Raw genomic sequence first — 20,939 nt, 5'->3', positions numbered from 1 at the left:
AACATCTCATGATCTTTGTGACTTAGACAAACATGTTTGATGAGTGGCTCTCAGAGCTTTGTGTACTTCTTTTGGCACATCCACCATTGATTTCATGGTAGATTTGTGTGGTTTTTTTGGATTGTTGCAATTATTCCTTTTCTAAGATCCTTTGCAACATGACTTTTCAACTCCTGCAATCAAGAAGTAGAGGGTCATTTCTCATCCCTTGAATTTTGAATTTAGACTGGCCTTCTGATTTGCTTCAGTCAACAGAATGTATTGTTGTGTCAGTTTTGAGGGTAGTTCTCCAGAAATATTTCATGTTTTCATTTGATCTCTAGGAACCCTGCCCAGTCATCATATGAATGAGCTGGCTCCAGCCTGTTGGAAAATGACAGAGCATATGGAGTACAGGAAAGCCATGTAAGCTGAGGCCCACCTAGTCCATCCATCCCTGAACCAACCCAACAGCTGGTTGGGGATATATGAGTGAGCCCAGTGCAAACTAGAAGCATAGCACAGCCCAAATTGCTGAACTGCAGAATTGTGAGCTAAATAAATGGTTGTTTTAAGCCACCAAATATAATGATGAAAAAACAACAATAAGGTATATAACATTAACCCTCATGGGGAAATAGATATTAGTTAAATAGCCACATATACAGCACAAAAATCTGTACCAATAATTGTGCACATTTAATAGATTTGTAAACTGAGGATGGAAGGAGGGAGGGTTAAATAAACTGCCTGAGGTCACATAGCTTCTATGTAGTAAGGCCAGGTTGTGAACTTGATTATCGTTGCCACAGAACTGCACAACGCCCTTAACATTTACTGACTCTGTACTCAGCCAAAAAAAAAAAAAAAAAAAAAAAAAAAAATCATGCTGAATAATCTAACTTCTTAAATATCTTCATTCTGAGGAAGAGGAGCTCTGGATAGGAACAGTGAGCATTGTCATCGCTGGGAATGACTTCACATTATAAATTCATAAATGGACTTCCTTGTACATATTTTAAGCCTCACGTGATTTTTTTTTCTTGGTGTCATTTATCAACCTACCATCAGCTCTGATGGTGACTGATCATGTTAGTCAGTTGCTGACCCTGAAGGCTGAACACCCTACCAAGGCCATGTTGCCCGGTGGTAGCACTTGGCAGCCAGTCAGTCCCTGAAATTGACAAGTATAAAAAGAAATCACATAACAGGGCTGTAGGTAGAGTGTAAAATTCCAGCCGCATTTATTATAATTTTCTCTCACTTTTGTGAGAAATAAGTATTACATAGAATGAAACTCTAGTCTGATTAAGCATGATGGCTAAGACAATTTCATATATTCACCAAATCATCTCGTTTTCCTCCTGGGTATTCAGTTAAAATAAATTTTCCAATTTATTTGACTCTAGCTTGGGTCATTTGGCTAGTTCTAGCCAACTGACGGGCAGAGAAGGTCATGTGCAGCATCTGGTCAAATTCAGTGAAGAATAAGCATACTTTCTTCATATTCTTTCTCTTCCCTTAATCTGTCAACAGAAGATCCACTGTGACAAAGGTGAGGATGGTGACGTTCTAGCATGAAAGATGTTCGAATCCCTGAATAACTACGTGGAAGACAGTAAACTCATTGACCTGCATTGGGTAGTCATGTCAGCAAGATATAAATTTTTATTGTGTTAAGCCATTGGGATTTTGAATTGCTTGTTACAGCTGCTAATGTAACTTGCCCTAATATAGACCTTTTCAATTTTTGTTTTCTTATGTGTTTCCTAATTAAACTGATGGAACAGTTTCTAATATTTTGGGGGTTGAGCTATCTAGCACATATCATTGACATTAGAAAAAATAAATGCACATTTTTTTGTCTCTCTATCCTCCCTGATTTCTCTTTTACAAACAACTGTTCTTTGATTTTGGTTATTTGGTATAGTACTTACTGAAATATTATATCACTTAATTTTAGTGAATTCACCATTGTTTCAATTTATTTTTAAATCTCAGTATTTTATTAAGTCAAAATTAATGAATCTATATAATGAATAAATATCTGCAAGTCAAAATCAAAATTAGTTAATGGCTTTTTGTTTAATCAAAATAGCGTATAATAATCATAACATTTGATATTGACTTGCTAAGATATGTATGTATTGACAAAAACATGTAAATGCTTCCTTTTCTTTTAATCTATCCTAACGTGTGGTTACTCTTCATAAATAACTCTAAATGGTAATGCTTCTTTGTATTCAGTGCAATGTTTAAGTGAAAAATTTAATGCAAAAGAAACAAAAGCTGATGATTTAAAGTTTCCGTTTAATCATACCCTCCCTAATCTGTGTCTCTTCTGGGACCTCAGCATGTTTTTCTTTGTTCACATGTTTATTTTCTCATTTCCTTTCCTTGTTGTCAGAACATGGCAATATTTCATTTTTACTTGCCAGAAAGATTTTTTACTTCAGTTTTATCCCAGTTTATTCAGGACTCTGTTCACCATCATCCCCTTAGACTCCAGAAACTTAATAGGTTTCCAACATCTTAGTTCTCACAAAATGTATCATCTAGTTCTAATTGAATGTCTCCAAATAATATTGGTAGGGAACTTTGGCAAAGGCTGTAGAAACACTATTTAATACCAAAGTCAGTTCATGTTCCCTTTCCCCTTACTGCCCTTGTTCCCCAAGTAAGGATGCCAGGACAATTTAGTGTAGGCTGAAATCAGTAATCTCATGAGGATGGGGGTAGGGAGAGACAGTCAATCACAGTAATTGAAAACAAAGAAGTTGGACTGAAAACCAAGATATTTAGAACCTTTCAAATGCTAGCTCTTTATTTTATGGTGAAGTAATTTAGTATTTTTTTTAAGTTTCAATCTTTCCCATCCTAACACGAAGCAAATTGTTCCTTCTAACACAGACTTTATTTTGGCACAAACTGTAACAAGCTGTGCCTTTTAATATGTAGAACTTCTCTGCATACAACTGCTATTCATTGATGATGATGTTGATGATGTATTTATCAGACGTAATTATAGACATTTTGAATAAGAAAACGTGCATTTTGGAGGATGTCCCAGGGAGGAGCAGCTAGTAGCCAATTGCCTTCAAAATAGATAGTTATTACATTATTTTTTTTCCTCATGTGCAGTCTCAGTGGTAAAGGCTTGAAAAATTTTACAAATTTAGAAACCTGACTTTATCTCTCAGGGGAAGAATTACTTTAAACAAATTCCAAAGACTGTACTAAACCAGGATGCTAATCTGAACCCTGTTATTGCCACCAATATGTTCTCTGTAGTCTCTGTAGCTTCACTTGGGGGCCTGATTATAATCAGAAGTTTGTAGGAGCAGAACCTGGGTATATCAGCTCTATAATAGCATAATGTAAAGGAAGGGCTGTCTTTCAAGGGTTCGAAATCCTTGGATTTGCTGACTATCGTTAAGTTTCTGCAGTCTAACATGATAGATGTCCTCCTGCCAATAGGAGAAGGCTGCTGAATAACAGTTAATTGGCTTTGGCAATATTTCACTCTGTGATCTTGCTTTTTTTATTTTTTTGCGGTACGCGGGCCTCTCACTGTTGTGGCCTCTCCCGTTGCGGAGCACAGGCTCCGGACGCGCAGGCTCAGCGGCCATGGCTCACGGGCCCAGACGCTCCGCGGCATGTGGGATCCCCCCAGACCGGGGCACGAACCTGTGTCCCCTGCATTGGCAGGCGGACTCTCAACCACTGCGCCACCAGGGAAGCCCTGATCTTCCTTTTTAATCTCAGTACAAAAATGTACGGATCCCCTTCAATTTCCATTCTATATATGTTATAGATTCAATATAGTTATTGTGAAGGATTTTTATCTTAAATGTTCTGTATTTGATTTCTTTCATGTTTATGTCTTTGATCAGAGTTTTGATATCATAACTCCAGAGAAAACACACTTAAAAAAGAGTTGATCAATCCTCAATATCTTTTAGATATATTTTATTTGCTTTTCTCCTTATATGAACTAAGAAATGGAGTGTTTAATATATTTGCATATATACCATTTACCTCTTTAAAGCCCGTATTGAATGTTAACAAAGATATTGATATGCTGTCACTGTGATTATCCTTTGGGGCCCGCCAATCTGCATCTTATGTGGAGTACACTGACATCACAAGCCAATAATTGTACAACCTGATGGATGACAACATTGCCAAGTAGTAATTCTTGAATTATTTCAGTGCGTGTGTGTGCGTGTACCTTAACAGTGGAAGCCTCTCTGTTCCTAGCAAACTCAAGACAAGGTTTACCATAACTTGGCCTAGGAGTGTTAGAATGAGAAATTTGTGGAATTAGGGAGGGTCTAATGAAAATTAGGCATTTAAGAAAAAGACTATGTAGGGCAATAAGAGGTCAGGTCCCATCTGGGGTTAGAAATTAGTATGGTAGGAGAACATGTCCAGGATAGGATTATCCAACTCAGAAATGTGAAGATTTCCAAAGATTTTTTGAACAATGTTATTTACTTTTGGCAGATTTGTAATTTACTGATTTTTTAATGTCTCTGTGGAAGATGCCACAAGACAAAATCTGGAGGACTATGTCAGTAAAACAAAAATCTGGACCAGAAAGAAAAGAGAAAAAGGCTCTCATTTAGCACACAGTACTAGAGAAGTAAAGGGACCAAATTGAAAAGCATATTAAACTGGTTAAAAAAATAGTACCTGACACACTAAAAGAATAGCTGAGGGACATCAAATACCCCACCTGGGTCCTACCCCCAGAGATTCTGATTTTAATAGTCTAGGGTGTGGTCTAGGCATTGAAATGTTTTAAAACTCTAGAGATGATTCAAACATATGGCCGAGGTCAAGAACCACTACACTAGAGGGGAAATTAATTCCGCAGAATAGGACGTGGGAGACAGAAATGCTAATTAAGTCCTGGAACTTTGAAATGTTGAGTAAGGTCTTGATGAGAATATGGTAGAAGGATTGTTTTTTACTAGCCTCCCAAGGACACAGGCATCAGAAACATCAACAGCAGTTTCAGTTCAGGAATCTGCTGAGGTTGATTCTCCAGCTGAAAAACAAAACAAAACAAAACAAAAACATGGGGAAGAAGTGGAAACTCTCTGGGAGGCGGATTTCTTGAATTCCACAGCCTGAAGCAAGAGTAAAAGCCCCTGCCCTGGGGCACACAGCTTCCAGACTAGAGAAACCCCTGGCTGAAAATCCTTGCTTACAACAGAATCTGTCACTTGACAGAACACATACTCAATGCAACACCAGGTACCAGAATACCAGGGCTTAGCAGGAAAATGGGAATTCAAAGGCAGTATGCAGAAAAAAAGAGAAGCCTAAGACGGACCTGGTAATTGGGCCTGCTGTCAATCACCTGTGGTAGATAACAGGATGTATAAAAACTGTGCTAAGAAACAGGAATATCTCCAATAATACTCTGAGAGAAGAGCTTGTGTTTGGGGATGTTGTGCTGCTCATACCGTAGGTGCATCAGAATGACATGGAGAGTTCGTTAGATCATTGATCACTGGGCCCCCCTCTCGAGTTTCTGATTCGTTAGGTTTGGAGTGGGACCTGAGAATTAGCATTCCTGACCAGCTCCCAGGAGATGCTGACGCTTTGAGAACAGCTGCTCTAATAATGGTAAAACAGTGCCATAATTTAACTCCTGGTGGGAGATTTCTCCCAATTGTACTTGAGCTCTAACTATGCAGACTAGAGACAATGAACATATGCTGACCAACATCTGGATGAGGTCAAACCAAGATTTCTTCCATATTCCAACTTCTCAGGTACCATCAACTCTCTTCTTGGTCTCTGGACAGTATGTACTGGTTTGGGGAATATACTCTTGCCTAGAATAACTATTTTAGGGACTCAGGATTATCTGGTTTTTAAAAATTTGATGGGGGTTAAGGTCAATAATGTGATAATATTGTATGTGCAATTAATGCTTCATTCCCTTTAAATATCAAGGCCATGGGAGACTTGGTAATGAACAAATAGCAATTTATGTGCCTCTGAAGAACTACATCTGAATCTAGTAGAGGCTACTCAGGTTGTAGTTACTGAAAGAAGCCGGCTTGACCCAAGCAAAAAGAATTCATCTAGCTGGGATGAAGCAAAAGAAATTGAGAAAGGGGAGTTTGGGACTGCATATTCTTTGGACTTTTAAATCACAAGGCAACTAATTCTGACTTCGTACAGCAATATCTTTGGATTTAAACAAGTTTAGACTTTAATATGTAAGAGACATTAACGTGCAGTTTTTAATTTTTCCTCAAAAACTTTATAGAGGTAGGAGAGCTATATGCTAATCTGTGTCCTGTTTCTGGAATTGTCTTATTGGAGTGTATTTACTTAGCATTTCATTTCATTGCAGAAACTCTCATAAACTCTGATATTAGATAATGTGGCTTGATATAATTTGAGGTAGAACGTAGAACTGAGAGTGAAATTTCAATCTTAGGTGCAGAGAGGCCTTTGAGATAAATTCACTGATGTTCTTGGATCCACTTCAGAGTTTTCTGGGGTCAAAATCTACAGACTTCCAGAGGACATCTAAGAGTGCCAGCTGGCATGAGGGCAGGCCTCATGAAGGTAGCAGTGACTGTCCTAAGAAATGGGCTGCTTTTCTCTCTCGACATGGAAAGCTAAACTGAACCTAATGGGCAAGGCTGATGGCTTGAGAGGCCACCGTGTTGGGGAGTGGATGTATCCTCTGTGGGCCCCTTTACTCACTCCTCCTATGAGAGGAAGAAAGACGAGGGTAATTGGTGAGTGAGAGGAGCTTGGCCTGAGTGGTTCATCTTCTTCTTTAGGGGAGTCGCCTGCCTGTCAGGAGCATAAGTTCTGGTTTGCCCCTCAGTGCATGCACGAAGGTTTACTGTATTCTGAGGCCTGTGGTTGGCCAGCATTGCCTGTGTCTGATGACCTAGTCTATTTCTGAAGTTTTGTATTAAGAAGCCCATAGTTGCTTCACACCTAAGTCATATATTACAACCTAGCCTTTATCAGTAATAAAGGGGATATTTTGAATGTTATTTGTCTGAGTCCCATTTGTCCCTCAGTTGATTCTAAAGTTAGGTAGGGCATAGCAGAAGCACATATGAGGTTCCTTAAAACCTAACACTATTGCCCAGAAAACTTCAATATTATAAGTCTCTATATGTATCATAATACAAAATGGTATGCATTTTCAAATATGTACTTGGCCCCTGGCTTCATATTATTTTCTCAACTATTATTTTTTCTTTGCCTCACTCTCCTAATTTATATTTTTATACTATAATGTAATATAACACATAATTAATAATATACAATATAAGATGTGATATGGAGAATATAATATACTCTATATTATATATATATTATAAACCATTTTATGAGATAATATTGTATGTAGCTTATATTTAATATTTTATCTATATTTATTATATATATTTATATATCTATTTCTGTATTATAGCTTTTATTCATGTAAGTAGACTTACATACTGTTCAAAAAAGGTGGTAGATAAACATATAAGTAAAATAATGGCAGGTTTGGAGACATAATTTCTCAGCATATGTATATATTTTGTGACTGAACTCATAGAAACCTTATGTCCCAATAACTACTGATCTTGTTTATTCTTATTTTTTCACTTCCTTTATTGTGTTGAAATTGTGTGTTTATAAGATAACTAGACTGAGGGATACTGAGGGACAGGGAAGGACTTGGTCTGATTTACCTGCTTCTGTTCCTGGCTCTCAGCAAGAGATTGGGAAGTGGATGCAAGGTGAACCCATGCCCAGTAGAGTTAGTCTTCATTACAGCACAAATCCCATCCCTTCCCTGACGGCTTCTCTGATCACCAGTGCATAAGCTTCCGTGGCTGTTGATTCAATGACTGATTCCATGGTAAAAGTAACATTTATTGAATATTTGCTATGTGCCAGGTTCTAAGTTAAACCGTTAAGTTTTTAATTTAATTCTCACGAGTTATCTTATAAATAGGAAGTTGTATGACTGTCCAAGGCCACACAGTTGGTGTGACGGACTTGGGACTCACACATGAGGAGACTGACTCCATAGCCCATGTCACTCAACACTGTGAAAAACTGGCTCTCAAGGATGAATGGGGTGTGCACATGAGCAACACCCAAAGCTAGTGGTTTCTCCCACCATTCTTTGTAGTGTGTGTGGTAATGATTTAAGTGCCCAGGCAAAGCCAGAGTGAGAAGCAAAAGTCCTCATCTGTTTATTTGCTTAGTTTAGGGTCGCCACCCTGCCAGTCTATACCTAACCAATAAGCTCAGTTCCTCAGCACATAATATTTAAATTATAGACCCATCTCCCTTTTTGTTAGTCTTCGAAATCCAGAATGCTATTTGGATTTTTACTCTAACACTAAGTAAGATATTTGTAAAACAAAACAATTTTAAATTTATCTTTCTCCCAAATTATCCCACCACTTGCTACTCAGTCTTGAAAGTGTTCTATGTTGTTATCATTATATCAGAAATTGGTTTCTGAACATGTTAAAAGGCCCTGGGCCATTCGGCCTGAGTTACTAAAGAATATTCTTGTGGGTTCCACATGCTGGCGTGTAGGTATGCTAAGTGCAGTGAAATTGTGCTCTAAGCATAAGTCTGGTACTCAAACTGATTTAAATGATTCATGTTAATTATCTAAAAGAATGTGACCATGAACATTGGCAGTGAAAGCTGTATCTTATTTTCTACTTTATCTTGAAAATGAATGAGGAAGAAATGTGTTTGGCAAAGATTGCTCAGTCCCCATATTTTTGACAAAGCTGCTTTCAGTTCAGAAGGATCATCTGTCCTGTCTCTCCCTTAAATACTTTGACAGCTAAGAGAGATGCTTAGATAGTGTGTTAATTGCAATCACTTGAAAATTTTTTTCTGATTCCTAATAATCAAATTACTTAATTTCAGAGAAAATAAACCTCAATATTGGACACAGCTAAAAGAAGTATAGATGAAAGAGAAGGAACAGGAAAATAATGGAGGTTTTAGTGCCAGGGTCTCTCTAGTTTGACGTTAAAAGAACCTGGTTTAAATTTTACTCTGAAACTTACTAGTTGAATAACCTTGGGCAACATTCTGATCCTTAGTTGTTTTTAATAATAATGATAATAGTAATAACAAGTCTTATTTCAAGGGACAGTTATGATAATTAACTTATATTTGTGGTCTCATAAATAATGTATAATACAGATACAAACACAAACAAATCACTGGCAAATACTATGAATAATTTTCTTTTCCTGTGAGCCTGCATGATTGTACATTTTGGTTGCTTCATTTTTTTAAGGTTTTCAAATAGCTTATCATAAGAATCAAATGGTTTAATGCTGCTTTTGAAAGAAGCTTATGGAAAGTCAGTCAGACAACGGTATTAAAAGATCATCAGCAAAATTCTTTCCTCTCATCCTCCAGAGCATCTTCAGTGAAAAGGGAGGGTAAAGAGAAAGGTTAACTTTTATTTTTTGCCATATCCTGAAAAGAATATTTACTTCAGGCTGACTGACACTTTAACAAGTTACTTCTTCCAGTAAGAGGTATTTTATATGCCAACCATATATTTGAAACTTTAACTCATATTGTATAAATTGGCCAAAGTGAGACATAATTCCAAATATAAAAATAAAAGTATTGCAAGCCTTTTTCACCAGAGGACATAAATTGTAGAAATATCTGTAATTTAATTACTTTTTGCTCAGAAAATGTAAAGATGAGTTTTGAGACAAACTATCCTCTAGCATTAGCAAAGTTCTATACCAATTTATTATACTTAGATAACCTAATTTTAAGATCCTTCTTATATATCATTATCTAAAGTGGATGTTGTTTTCTATAAGTAGCCCTAAATTAGTTTGATTCTACTTAAGTAATTTCAGGTGTTACAGACCATCAATATGTATTCTAAAAGAATAATAACATGTGTTGCATAACACCCTGTTATGACAAGAGAAAAGAAATCATTGCTCCATTGTTACTTGATACAACTGCCTTCACTGAGTTCTCTCTCAGTCCTATAACTTCACTAAATTTAATTTTCATCCCTTTGATGAGCTTATAGCTTCTTCATCCATAAATGCTATTTTTGAAGCTGAATGTGTTTATTTCAATGGGAGTTTTCTTTATAGGGTTAATTTTAAACAATCTAGCCACTTGTTCTTTCTGTGAAAGAGAAAAAATGGCCTTCATTTTAAGATCAATGGAGAGTAATAGCAAGAAAAGCATTCCTCATTCAAGAAATTTCCTATTGGCCAATTGTTACTGATGTGGTTTTTTTAAATTAGTTGTTAATGTTATTTACTTATGAATGCATACCTTATCTCATTCCAGAAAGTATATAAGGCAGTTTTTTTTTAACATCTTTATTGGAGTATAATTGCTTTACAATGGTGTGTTAGTTTCTGCTTTACAACAAAATGAATCAGTTATATATATACATATGTTCCCATATCTCTTCCCTCTTGCGTCTCTCTCCCTCCACCCTCCCTATCCCACCCCTCCAGGCAGTCACAAAGCACCAAGCTGATCTCCCTGTGCTATGCGGCTGCTTCCCACTAGCTATCTACCTTATGTTTGGTAGTGTATATATGTCCATGCCTCTCTCTCGCTTTGTCACAGCTTACCCTTCCCCCTCCCCATATCCTCAAGTCCATTCTCTAGTAGGTCTGGGTCTTTATTCCTGTCTTACCCCTAGGCTCTTCTTTTTTTTTTTTCTTAAATTCCATATATATGTGTTAGCATACGGTATTTGTCTCTCTCTTTCTGACTTACTTCACTCTGTATGACAGACTCTAGGTCTATCCACCTCATTACAAATAGTTCAATTTCGTTTCTTTTTATGGCTGAGTAATATTCCATTGTATATATGTGCCACATCTTCTTTATCCATTCATCCGATGATGGACACTTGGGTTGTTTCCATCTCCGGGCTATTGTAAATAGAGCTGCAATGAACATTTTGGTACATGACTCTTTTTGAATTATGGTTTTCTCAGGGTATATGCCCAGTAGTGGGATTGCTAGGTCATATGGTAGTTCTATTTGTAGTTTTTTAAGGAACCTCCATACTGTTCTCCACAGTGGCTGTATCAATTTACATTCCCACCAACAGTTTTTAAAGCATGTATGGTAATACTTCAAAAAAAATCTCCATGAGGAGATTAGGATGATAGGAAAATAAAGGTGTGGGAAATAATATGACACCAGGGAAGAATGAGGCAACAATTAAGAGCCATTTTTCTGAGCAAAATGATCAGCACACTTAGTTACAAGGTGTATGGCCCAGAAAATAAACAAATTCCTTAAAACTTGCAACCTGTTCCTCCACATTCTCATGAAAGAGCATTGTGTGGCTTTGAAAATGCCCTCACGCCACCCTACAGCAAATACAATCAAGTGCTTCATGGGACCACAGGGTATAACATTCCTGGTATTTATTGAAGATGCAGGAACAGTGCAGGCTCACTTAAGTAGAGGTAATTATGTAAGACTAAATAATGTGATATAGGTGAGGAGAAGTCTAATTATCTGATTGGAGCCAAGGAGAATTTCCTGGAGGAATGGAAGTTCATATCTTTCAGCAGAACTTCCATAAATATTAATATAGTCACTGAGTACTTTTCTGGGCAAAATAAATTACTCATGGTCAGGACCAATGTTTTTTTAGACCTAAGAGGAATGGAAAATCAATAACCCAAAAACTATAGCATGAAAATGGAAACAAATACCTGCCTTGGTCAAAAACGCAGTCGCAACTTAAGCCACTCAAAGAATACAGAATTTTGAACTATTTAGTTTTTTGGTGAACGTTTTAAGGAAAATAGGGAAATGTTTCCCTGGATCCTAGACTCCCAAATATATCTATATATGTATATATATGTGTATATATGCATATATTCAGGTTATTACTCATAACTTAGATATATGTTGGCAAATACATATTCACAATTATTCTTTCAAGTATAGACTAAGTAGTTAGTCTAAGCCATTTTTTTCTTACAGTAATTAGATAACAGTCAGTTGTCTATAAATGTTACTTCTAGTTCACATTATTCACCCATAGAAGAATGCTTTTCTTTCTAAGAGTGCAGTATAGAATGCACCTGGCATTCAGCTCAATCAAAACCAGTTCAAGTTAAAAGGACAATTAGAAAGTGGTAAAAAATGGAGGGAGGATAATATAATCTTTCATTAGTCTGTTGGAAATTATTTTCTGATATGAGAACATCACTATGATTATACATTATGAATAACTGTAATCTTAGTCAAGTTACTTAACTGCTCTTTGTCTCAATATCCTTCCTCATCTATATTCAACGGGAATAATAATGACACTTCATTGTTTTTGGGGGAGGAATAAATGAGATAATACACGTGATATTCCTAGAACACTACTGACACATAAGAAGTGCTCAGGGTTAGCTAGTATTCATCAGTAAGCAAAACGTCTGCATTTTGGTCTTATGGCTTATAACCAGTTCCTATCCATATCATTAAAGTAAAATGAAAGCTCAGTAAAAATTGCAACAACTTTATGTTATGCCAGCAAAGTTATCCACTGGCTAATATAGAACATTATGATGGAATTGTTGGGCCTAAAATCTTTTTCTAACATAGTATCCAGTGGATCCTGGATATTCTAGATCATCAGAAATCACATAAGTCATGAGTCTGAAATACTATTGCTGCATATAATTTTCAAAACAGAAATACTTTCAATTACCCTTTTCTAGCCACTGAGGAGATAATGAATATACTACCACCAACAGAAATCAATAAAGCTCTATTGAAATTCTAACCCTGGGAATCAGGGGTGGTTTGGCTCACTGACTAGATAAATTGTTGGACTCATAAATGGAAGCCTTGCAGCCTTATAGTAATTCAAATTTGGCTTTCAGAAAAAAAAGTTTAAATCATTACATTGTAGTAGTTTTCTGTTGCTGCATTGCAAATTGCTATAAACTTCGCAGTTTAAAACTATACCCATTTTTAAACGGATAGTTTCTGTGGATCAGAAGTCCAAGGATGGCTTGACTGGGTTCTCTGCTTAGAGTCTCACAAGGCCAAAATAAAGTGATGGCCAGGGCTGTAACCTCATGTAGTACTTGAAGTTTCTTGTATCTTTAGGACTGAGTTTCTTGTATCCTTATATGCTTGCTGACTGTCAGCTTCTCCTCAGCATCTAGAGAATTCCTGCATTCTTGTTATGAACATAGACCCATCTATTGATATCTTTAAAGCCAGAAACAGTTTCCCTTGCATTGAATTTCTCTCATGCTTCAAATTTTGTCCCTAACCTCAAGACACTGATTTAAGGGGCTCATGACTTTAGGTCAGGCAGACCAAGATAATCTCCCTTTTTAAATTTCAACTGTGCCATATAACATAACCTATTACAGGAGTGATATCCCAATATATTCATGATGGTAACAATTACAAAGATCATGGACACATCAGGGGATGGGCCACTTAGGGCACATCTTAGAATTCTACCTACCACATATATCAAAGGCCTTAAGTATTAATCATTCCAAGTTTAGACCAAAGGGTCTACTCTATTGGCATAAGATGCCAAGTCTTCGACTTTAAAAGAAAGAAATTGGCATTTAGAAGCAGTTATCCTATAAATTTACAACTTTAGAATATAAAGTTGTCTTTTGTACAGTTGAAATAAATTCTAGGCTAAATTATGCAGAACCATACTCTTGGCATCAAGGACAAAAAACTGAAGAATCTGATCCCATCATTCCCTATGTCTATCATTTACTATGAACCTTTTCATCAACTGGACCTTATATGGGTGTGTTATCAGTGTTCACTCAGAAAGTGTCACATAAGATCAAGAACATGTGCAACCACTGCCTTTAATTTATAAAAACGAGATAAATAAGTTTATTTGACCTTCCAGAATCTGAACTTACAAGACTGCATTCAAGAAATTCATGCCATGTTAACCAAATTCTAGAATCCATTCACATGACTGGAAGTATTGACTTTATTTCATATTTTCCCATAGGGAATTATATGCTAGTTGTTTGTTTGTAAGGAATTTATAGTAATAAGTTGTTGAGATCTGAGTTAAATTTCTGAATTTTTTTCCTTAGGTCATCTTATTTTCTTTATCATATTGATTTTGTTTGTTTTGGGATTTTTTTCCAATAGGTGGTGGGTGAGTACGTTGGTTGATTGATTTTTGCTGTTGGAACAACTTTGTAAATATCTTTAAAAAATTATGTATATTTGATGTTTTCAAATGTGTTATAGTTTTATTATAGCACATGTATATATCTATAGCTATATCTGTATCCATATCTATCATCTACCTAAAACCAGTTTGCTGATGATGACTTCACCACAAAGGATTGTTAAATCAGGGCTGACTTGTATATTTCAGTCAACTACAAGGGATTATCAGTGGCTTTCTGGAACCCTCAGTTGTTAGGGTTTCTGAGTCTGGCTTAGCCAGTAAGAAAATTAGAAATGTTTGCATGAAGTAAGGGCTAGGGTGTGTAAGGATACAATGCCACATATTCAGTACCTTACAGGAAGGTTGTTATTCCAGAATAAGCAAATACTGAGGAAAGGTTGTATAATAAATCATCTTTATATATATATATATATATACACATACACACACACACACACATATATATATACATATATATAAATAAAATTAAGCTAATATATAATATATATAATTATATATTATATATATAATTAAGCTAATATGTATATATATATTAGCTTAATTTTCCTTGATGGCAGGAAGAACTTCAGACTCTCATGAGAATGTCTAGGGCCTCCTGGGCAACAGAAAGGATCCTGACAGCAAGGAATAGCTTAAAAGCAGTCTGCAGATAAAATTCACTTCCTTCACAGTTTTGCCTAGGGTAGGCTTGGTCTCAAATGGTAGTCCCTCTGTTATGCATTTGGTCTTCTGAAGTGAATAAATAAACCCTTGAATCCAAATTCCCCAGCCCTACTTAAAATAAAGAATTCACTATGGTACTCACCAATCCAATGAAATATTTTTTGGAAGAATGACAAATAAGTTTAAATTAAAATATTTAATTTGGTAGATAACTGCAGATATGCACTGAGTTTTTTTTTTTTTAATATTTCTGCAAAATGGAAAAAGGAACAGGGCAGATGAGTTAAGCACTGAAAAACTTTCTTCTTATACTCTACATTGATGCATTAGATTAGAGATACAGAGATCACATATAGCAAGATTGGTATTAATGACTATAAATTCTCAACAGAAAATCCCCTTCACATAATAGAAGCCACACAGTGAAATGAATCAAGCACTGAATGTTGATAAAGACTTAAAAACAGAGTCATAACTAAATGTTCAGAAGAAAAGTGGCCTGCTGTCAAGCCTGAAACTTTACTAAAAAGTGGGGAAGAGAAAGATAGAGAGAGAGAGACAGATGGCAAAAGAGAGAAAAACAGGAAAAGAATAGTGCAGGGGGAGAATATGTAAAAACTACTGTACTGTGAAAATCTAATTCTTGTATTTTAGAAGGCAACATAAACAATAATGAGAATGCTTACTATTTTAATAAAGATGTATCTAAGTCCCATGCAATTTAAATACATGCTTTTGTCTAAATATTTCATTTTCCTAGTTGTCAAAAGTAGTTATTCTAAGAAAATTTACACTTGAATGACTGCCCCAAATATGTTCTGATCTTGTAAAGGTGATGTAATTTCCCTTTCGGTTTATTTGTACTTAATTAGTTTTTGTCAATGTTGTACATTCATTAGACTCCAGCATTTCAAGATCTGCTTGTTTTCTGATTCAGAAAAATTAGTCTGTATCCTTTAGTTATGTAAAAAGCCTACCATTTAATTAGGAACATGTCATATCAGATTTAGGTAACGGTCTGTAACCTTGCCAATGCCTACATTACTGCTGAGGGTAATCAGTCATTTAGGGAAGCATATTTGTGCTTGGAATACAGTAAAGTTTCAAATCATTGTCCTTTTTCTGCATTCTTTTAGTTTTCTTCTATTACATTTTAATGTCATGTCTTTTTTCTTTACTTCAAACTTCCCAAACTTCCTTATCATTTTATATGTACTATTTGAATTCACCTTTTCCTCATTGATTGCCTCTTCCCCTAATTTTCTCTGTTCTAACTTGATAGAAACTTTTATTTTTCAATTTTATGAGGAAATATAAAGAAAACAAAGTGAAGTATAAAGAAAGCAACAGAGTTTCCCAATGTTAACCTCCATCACATTGAACGTGTTCTGGAGAAAAAGTTAATAGGAAATTATTGATGGAACATCTCCACTTATAAGTAAACAAAAATCTATTTAAAGAGAAGAAACCCTAATAATTCCTCATACAATGCTTTAAAAAGTCTCAGGAGTGGGAGGAATCAGTTACCTCAGCTTGACCCATTGGTATGTTTTCATAGTTGTATAGATTATCCAGGTCTTCTAAGGTGGCATCATAGGTTTCTGAGTCATAGTTGATGGATTCTAGAGTTGGGGCGGTCACAGCAGCATCCAAGATGACAAGTCCCAGAACGAGTCTTGCTAATGTTTTCATTTTTCTAACTTTCCTAATCATAAAATATTAAAACACATACATATTTAATTGATAATAACTTATGAATAGTTTTCAATAAATAGGAATGATAAATCACTGTCAATACTAAGAAACTCAAGCTGGTAGCTTTCTTTCCATGGATAATTTATAAACATAGCACGTGAAATTGTGTGGCTTCCGAGGACTGTTGATGCCAGATGCTCAAATGAATTCACAAACCTATCCACATTTTTACAGTAGATATTGGAATTATGGTGAAATTGATTTTATTTTATAGAGAAACATAGAGAAAATGGTATGCAGAAAGACTGTGGTATACTTATTCACAAAAGCCTTCACATTATCTAAGAGTTTTACCACTTACTAAGCATTAAGATTCTTTCATCAACTCTGGGATGTAGGGATGATGAGGATGATGATGCTAATCACTATAACTGTCACATCACTTTACAAATGAGGAAACCAAGACAGAGTTGGCTAGTAATACAGCTAGGACTGTTTCTTGTACATTTAAGTCTAGGGCTTTTTCCAGACAAAATAATGAAGGTTTGTTTTTTCTTTCTTTTACTTCTTTGTTGCCTCTGGGTGTCTTTAATGCATACATAATTTAATATTTACACACATAAAATTAATATTTTATGCAATATTTTCAAAGCTTGTCTTAACTAAATGGAGCAGACAAGAAAATTATTTTTTTCCTTAGTCCTTTTCCTTTCTAGTCCTTAGTGTTTTATTTCAATCCTTAGTGGCTATCTAAAGTTTAAACTCAGAATCAATAGGAATACATGTCTGAAAGTCACCATTTAGCAAGATTTCCTTAGAGGAGGATTTGCACACACATGGGATTAGAGCAATCTTTTGTTTTGTAATTCTTTAATAAACGCTATTCTTAGTTTCCATGGTAACATCATGCTTTGGGGAGATTCAGTCAAGATCTTATAATTTTAATTATTTTAATTCTGTATGTACTCCTTTGCATACATTTTAGTTTAGAAGAAAATCTCTTATGTTTAATTTTAAACATTTAAATTAGGCCTATGAAAAGTGTTACCTAGTGATCATTCATTGAGGAAGCAAAGTATTTGTAAAATTTTGATCAAGCATATCTAATTTTAAAGGTTTTGTATTTTGGATACACTTCTTGGGTTTACTTTAAGAACAGTACATGTGGTGTTTGTACCTATGCACACATACAAAAAGGAATTCATGATAAATATTACTTTCAAACTTGAATGCACTGGCAGACAAATTGACCTTCAGTTACTTGAAAGAAAGTCTTTATGAAGCAGGTTTAGGCAGAAGGATATGAAATTCCTCTGAGAATAGGAAGTAGTACAAGGAGCTCCTTTTTATCCTTTCCTATGCTTTCTTCAAATAAGTTTTTTATTCATACTGGATAAACTAAGCCTCTATTTTACTTGCCTTTGCAGAGGTCTTTGCAGGATCTCAGATTTGGAACAGTTTTATGCAATTATCAACAAAGTCCTACTTAATAAAACAGTGTGATTTGCAAATCTTTCAGAAACCATTCTCCCATATTCAGATGGGAAGCATTAACAGTGGCCACCACTAACCTAAAAAATATATAGATTTCCTTGTACAGTTCTGGCAACATTCATTATTCAAAAAAATTATGCACTTGCTTATTCTTTTTCTCACTTCATACTCTATGTTTGATTATATATATCTGCATATTAGAGTTTACTTGCATTTGACATATCCCCTAAAGCTATCATCAATAAGGCAGTCTGTGAACCTTAGAAATATGAAGAACACATATCCATGTATAGTTTAAAAAAGCATGTTCCTTCCTTCGAATACTTACATTGGTATTTAATGTAATGTCTTTGTTGAAACTTTAAACATATTGTCCGCTCTATACCATTTAATGACATTTTAATAGCTTATACTTACATAAAAATTTAAAATATATAGCTTAAAAAGACATTGTAAACGGAAAATTGTAATATAATCAGTATATTTTAAACACCTGAAATCTTATCATTTTCTTCTTTTGCATAATATTTCAATCAATAACAATCAATAGTGCCTGTCAATACTGGCAAAGAACGTGTTCCATGTCAGGGCACCTGACTTAAGGAATATATTGGAAACTACTATAATTTTATTGGCATCTAATTTTATTCTCCTGGCTCTTAAGATCAACTATTTTTCTGTATGTTATGAATTCCTAAGCTAATTCAGAATTTTGGATTTTCCAAGAATAATATAAATATAAAAAGAGCAAAAGTAAACCCAGCTGATTGAATCAAAGTTCACCACAAAATATTAAAGCAAGTTGAATTATTTTTTTAAAGGTTATTATAGTAGGGAAAAAAGTGTATAACCTGAGAAGAAAGCAAGTGTAAAAACTTACCTTTGGCTCCTACTTGGTGAAATGGCACACAGTGACTGAGGACGCAGAGCCAGTGGTGTTTGCCCCTGACCAATAGTTGTGAATTCTGGTCTGTGGGAGGTGGAATTTATAATACTCAATTTTCTGTTTGGAAAAGCTAACCTTGGGAAATGCTTCTCAGTCTCTAAAAACTCCAAATTATTTTATAATCACTCAAATTAAGCAGTAGAATTCAAACTACAGAGTATATGAAGCTTTTGAAGTTATGTTAAAGGAGGTATAATTGCAAATATGTCACCTTAAAAATTTTAAATGGAAAAAGTTGGTTTTAACATATCTCATCTATAACCAATTCACCAAATAAGACATTAATGTAAACAGTGATACTGTAGATGGATATTTCAGAAATGTTCTAATAAGAAGTAATTTTCCCAAACCTTGCATATCTTGAATTGTTTTCTTCAATTTTCACTAATGTTAACTGAAGTTTAGTAAATGTTGCAAAAACCTTACCTGTATAATGTTGGGTAAGTAAAAGCAAAAAACAAAACAGAACCAAAAAAATATTTTGATTGCTTGGAAAGCTTCGAGAGCAATCAAACCATGAACCTCTTGCATGAATATTTATGAAAAATGATGCCCAGAAATAATGCATAAATATGATCTGAGTGTTTTGAAAAGAAGGCTCCTTTTCTTCTCTTTTATCTATCAGAGCCAAACAAATCAAATTACATTAAAAAAAATTTTCTCCCAGAGTACAAGATTTGTTTTAGGCTTTTGGTACCTGACATGGTTTGTGAAACTGAGATTTATTATAGGTATGGAGAGAAAATATATTTGTATTAAATCTCCATTCTTCATTTCCACTCACACTGCAGAAGTTCTAGAGAAAGATAAAACTTGCATTTTGTACTCTGGTATGTGTTATGTAAATCTAGCTCTCACCTGTGCATCAGGAATCTTTCCTCATGACCAGAGGTGAATAGCTTTATGTACTAGACTTCAGAAACAGGTTTGGTCCTGGACAAACTGAAAGAGGAGATGGCATGTCTTCAGAACTCTCTTCCCCTTTCTTTTTCCCTCCCATCTTTCCTCCCTCAGACTGCTTTGTCCGTCTATTCAGGGCACTCTCAGTCATTACTCTCATCATCTATACCTGCTTCCAAATAATTTGTTCTCAGTGTGAGTTATTTTTCTTGGGACCAGCTTTACTTGTAATGGAAGCAGTGATACAAGGTAAAGTATGAAATCTACCAAGACCTCTCAAGCAGTAGAGAGGCCATCTTGGAGGCAGCGATTTCCTCCTGGCAGTCCTGCATGCTGGCAGTCTTACCACATCATGTAGAGGCTGCTTTCCGAAGCATTTCTGGAAAGAGGCCTGAATCTGAATTCCTACACTGGCTCTGTTAAGCAGCAATGTCCACACTGTGTGTTAGATGATTTTATACGTTGTTAATTCTTTTAACACATTCTCAATCAGAGTGATCATCACTCTTTACAGAGGTTAAATTATCCAGTGTCACATGTGACACAAAGAGAAAATCGATTGGGACAAGTTCCCAGATGTTACTGGGCCCATCTAAGGGATATCGGTGAACGTCAAAAGGCAGATATCTCTGTTACTTAGATTCGAAAGCTGCTTACCTGTCACTAGTGTTTCAGATCTTTCAAATGCTTTAGAATAAAAATAGATGAATAAAATATCCATGAAAATATCTAATATTTCTTCCTCTTCCTGCATTATTTAGTCTAGTACTCTGCACACATTGTCAGGTGACGGTGAGGTGGGATCTACCTAGTTCCTTGCTTTCTGGAAGGCTCTGGCTGACTTTGTAAGACTATTTCCGGAAATATATAGTCTTATATATACATATATATGTCTTATATATAGAAGTAATACTATATACAGAATTAACATTATATTAAGACAAGTACAAGTCTTAATATAGAATTGAAAGCAGAAATGATCATTTGTCAGTATTCTCTTCTTCCAAATTCTCTTTCCTTATAAAAATGGAGATT

General features: G+C 35.3%; 1 protein-coding gene and 1 long non-coding RNA gene across 9 annotated transcripts in view; one reads left to right on the top strand and one right to left on the bottom strand.

Annotated features, from left to right (window-relative positions):
* The window catches only part of EPYC (epiphycan), a 35,325-nt gene extending 18,764 nt beyond the window's left edge, over positions 1 to 16,561 (bottom strand). Inside the window, exon 1 of the mRNA XM_030855405.2 lies at positions 16,397 to 16,561. Coding sequence (XP_030711265.1) covers positions 16,397 to 16,561 — 165 coding nt within the window. The remainder of the gene's footprint in view (positions 1 to 16,396) is intronic.
* Positions 1 to 20,939, top strand: part of LOC132597903 (uncharacterized) — a 403,919-nt gene that overhangs the window by 236,994 nt on the left and 145,986 nt on the right. The gene's annotated exons all lie outside the window — the stretch shown is intronic.

Source organism: Globicephala melas, chromosome 10, assembly GCF_963455315.2.
Source record: "Globicephala melas chromosome 10, mGloMel1.2, whole genome shotgun sequence".
Classification (NCBI taxonomy): domain Eukaryota; kingdom Metazoa; phylum Chordata; class Mammalia; order Artiodactyla; family Delphinidae; genus Globicephala; species Globicephala melas.
The sequence above is the reverse complement of the archived record's forward strand: the minus strand, read 5'-3'. Positions and strand labels throughout refer to the sequence as shown.